The 2,604-nt window shown below is 47.0% G+C and overlaps 1 protein-coding gene across 1 annotated transcript; it reads right to left on the bottom strand.

The window, feature by feature from the left end:
* Positions 1-1,098: 1,098 nt before the first annotated feature.
* On the bottom strand, positions 1,099-2,133 carry LOC119408984 (small integral membrane protein 32-like). The gene has a single exon (XM_037675847.1). The coding sequence runs from the start codon at positions 2,016-2,018 to the stop codon at positions 1,674-1,676; it is 345 nt and encodes a 114-aa protein (XP_037531775.1). The 5' UTR covers positions 2,019-2,133; the 3' UTR covers positions 1,099-1,673.
* Between the last annotated feature and the right edge of the window lie 471 nt (positions 2,134-2,604).

The following is a 2,604-nucleotide window of genomic DNA, read 5'->3' as shown; positions in this document are numbered from 1 at the left end:
TATAGTCAGTTAAAACCTTGGCCTTCCCCTGCATTTAACCTTTTCAAACTGCATGAATATTTTCTTTGTCAGGTTAAATCTCCATAATGTTGACAATGACCAAAACACATCTTCTCGTTCTTCTAAGGTCAGATGCTGCTTGATAGTTAGAATGTGCAGGCATTTCATCACACTGCATTTCTGAAAAAGAGGAATAATTAACCTCAGAGCTCCTATATGCATTGAAAAGATTATTAGCAAATTATAGTTCCCCAATATTTTATCCTCACTCACTCAAGTGATGCATTTAAATCGTGGTGCTTTGTTGCTTTTTAAGGCTGAATGGGTGCTGCAGTGCTTTGCTGTTTTGCTCTGTAACCATGCTGTGCAAGACAAGACCTGGACCTCCACCTGCTGGTTACTATAAAAAACAGCATTAAGTGTCAAAACAATGTGTCAAGCAAAGTTCATAAAACAGTAGGGAGAAAAATAAATAGTAAATAACTAAATCACCCTTGCATTTCATCAAAAGCGTTTAAATAAACCCATCATTCTCTTCACAATCCCACTTTATAGGCAATAAAATCCATTAATAGCCTCTAGTTTCGCTTTTTTCCATCTCCAGAAAATTAAACAACACACTGAGAGTAAATGTTCAAAACATTATTTGATCGTACTTTTCTTCGCAGGGGTATTGCTCATTGTATAACTTTGTCTCAGACATAAACAAACTTATCATCACACACACACAAAGGGACAGGATTACAGAGATAGGCTCATTTTATCTGTCTTGGCATGTGAGAGATGTTTTCCGACAACAATATTGGACAGGATTTGTGGATCACAAGTGGCCTTGCAGTAAAAAAAAAAGACAGCCGTTGGGTTTGGTCATATAGCACACAGGACTCATCATACTTCAGCCCCAAGCCTTCATTCGCTGCGATAGTAATGACGCTATAAATTGTCAGAGAAGTTAATTAAAAGTGAAGGTGCTTGATAAGGCTATAGCCCTGTGGCAGCCGTATAAATGCCTCAGTGGCTGTATTAAAAGATAAACAGCTGGCCTTTCACATCAGCAGCTGTGGCATCATCATCTCTTGTATTGTTTTTTTGTTTTTCTTTTTTCATTTACAGGCGCACAACTGAAAAGACAGGACATTTCAGTAGGCTCCTCACAATCTGTCATTTCTAGAAGGTTAGAAAGTGTTGCCTAATTGATTCACAAGACAACATTCAGGTTACAGCTCTACAGTAATGTTGTTCTTTTACACAGATCCTTAGCACATCGTTGTGAGTCATGATTCATGAAGGAGAAACTGGCCCAGGCAGGCACCAGGTCAGAATTGTACTGGGACGCTTTACTGGAATGATGGGAATACATTTGTTTCAGCTTTGCAGAGAGAACACATGTGGATCATAACAGACGATAGATCGTTTCACGTTCCTGCTGTTCTTTGACACTAAATATAGCAGAAAAGCTCCGGCCTGTGAGTCACCAATTCACTCAGAGTTTATCTCTCCCGCTGCCACAGTCCACTGATGGATGTGTCACATCATCAAGTCCTTCACTGATTAGGTTCCAGATCATATCCAGCTGCATGTTCCTTGAGCTCTCACCCACAATTCTAGGGGTTTGTCCTTAATAAAGAAGGGAAAGAAAAATTGTTGTGGTGATGGTGGTGGTGGGGGGGGGTCTACTTGTAGGTCCGGGCCTCTCTCAGTGACCTGTCATATGGCATGGAGGCGAAAAAGGAGTTCCGGAGCTGGCAGTTGATGAAGAACACAATGAGCAGCACCAGGAGGAAGAGCAGCAGGCACATGACGATGTAGGTGATCAGGTCCGGTTTGTGGAGCTCGCCCTCCCGCAGCCCCCCGCCGCCTCTCCCCGCGGTGGGCCTCAGCAGCGCGGCCACGCTCACCGAGCCGCCGTTGGACGCGTTCAGGGAGGCGGGGGCGTGCGTGGCGGCGGCGGACTGAGCCATGAGCACCAGGTCGAAGTCCGGCGCGTCGGTGGAGTTGAGGAGGATCTGCCTCAGCATGGCGACGGGTCGGCTGCAGAGCCCAACACGCACACAGGGGGGAGAGAGTTGCGAAGCTGTCAGGCTGCGCGCAGCTTATGTCTGAGGCAGGAGCATGGCTCTAAGAAGTCATAAAGAGAGGGAAATGAACCAGGGGCTCCAATAAACAGGAAAATATTTGTATTTAACAAGTCACAGCAGAATGTTGCGCGCACGGATGCGCCACGAGTCTGGAGTCAATCTGGAGACGTTTTGGAACAGATCCCCGCGTCATTGCGCCGCAGCCGCGCTACTTACTCCGGTTGGAGCTGCAAGGAGTTCCGCAGGTGATTCGGGGCGCTCAGAATCTCTGCTCCGCATTCCTCCTCCGCGTCCCCGCGGGCTCCATCTGCGCCGAGCAGCTCCTGATCTGATCCGCGTCCTCGCAGCGCGCACGAATAAGTGAGCACAAAACCAAACAACACGCGCAGTCCTCTCTCCGGCTTCTCACATTAAAACAGCCAAATCCACGCGTAAGAAGCCAAACATTTCCCCGCCACGTGTTGGAGTCGACATCCAAACGGCTGTCCTCCTTCTCAGGAAGAGAGGAAGAGCCGAGCCGACTTTT

Source organism: Nematolebias whitei, chromosome 4, assembly GCF_014905685.2.
Source record: "Nematolebias whitei isolate Nwh7 chromosome 4, NemWhi1, whole genome shotgun sequence".
NCBI classification, from domain to species: domain Eukaryota; kingdom Metazoa; phylum Chordata; class Actinopteri; order Cyprinodontiformes; family Rivulidae; genus Nematolebias; species Nematolebias whitei.
The sequence above is the reverse complement of the archived record's forward strand: the minus strand, read 5'-3'. Positions and strand labels throughout refer to the sequence as shown.

Excerpts from the sequence above, each read along its gene's own strand:
- LOC119408984 (XM_037675847.1), bottom strand. The coding sequence starts at position 2,018 with ATGCTGAGGCAGATCCTCCTCAACTCCACCGACGCGCCGGACTTCGAC.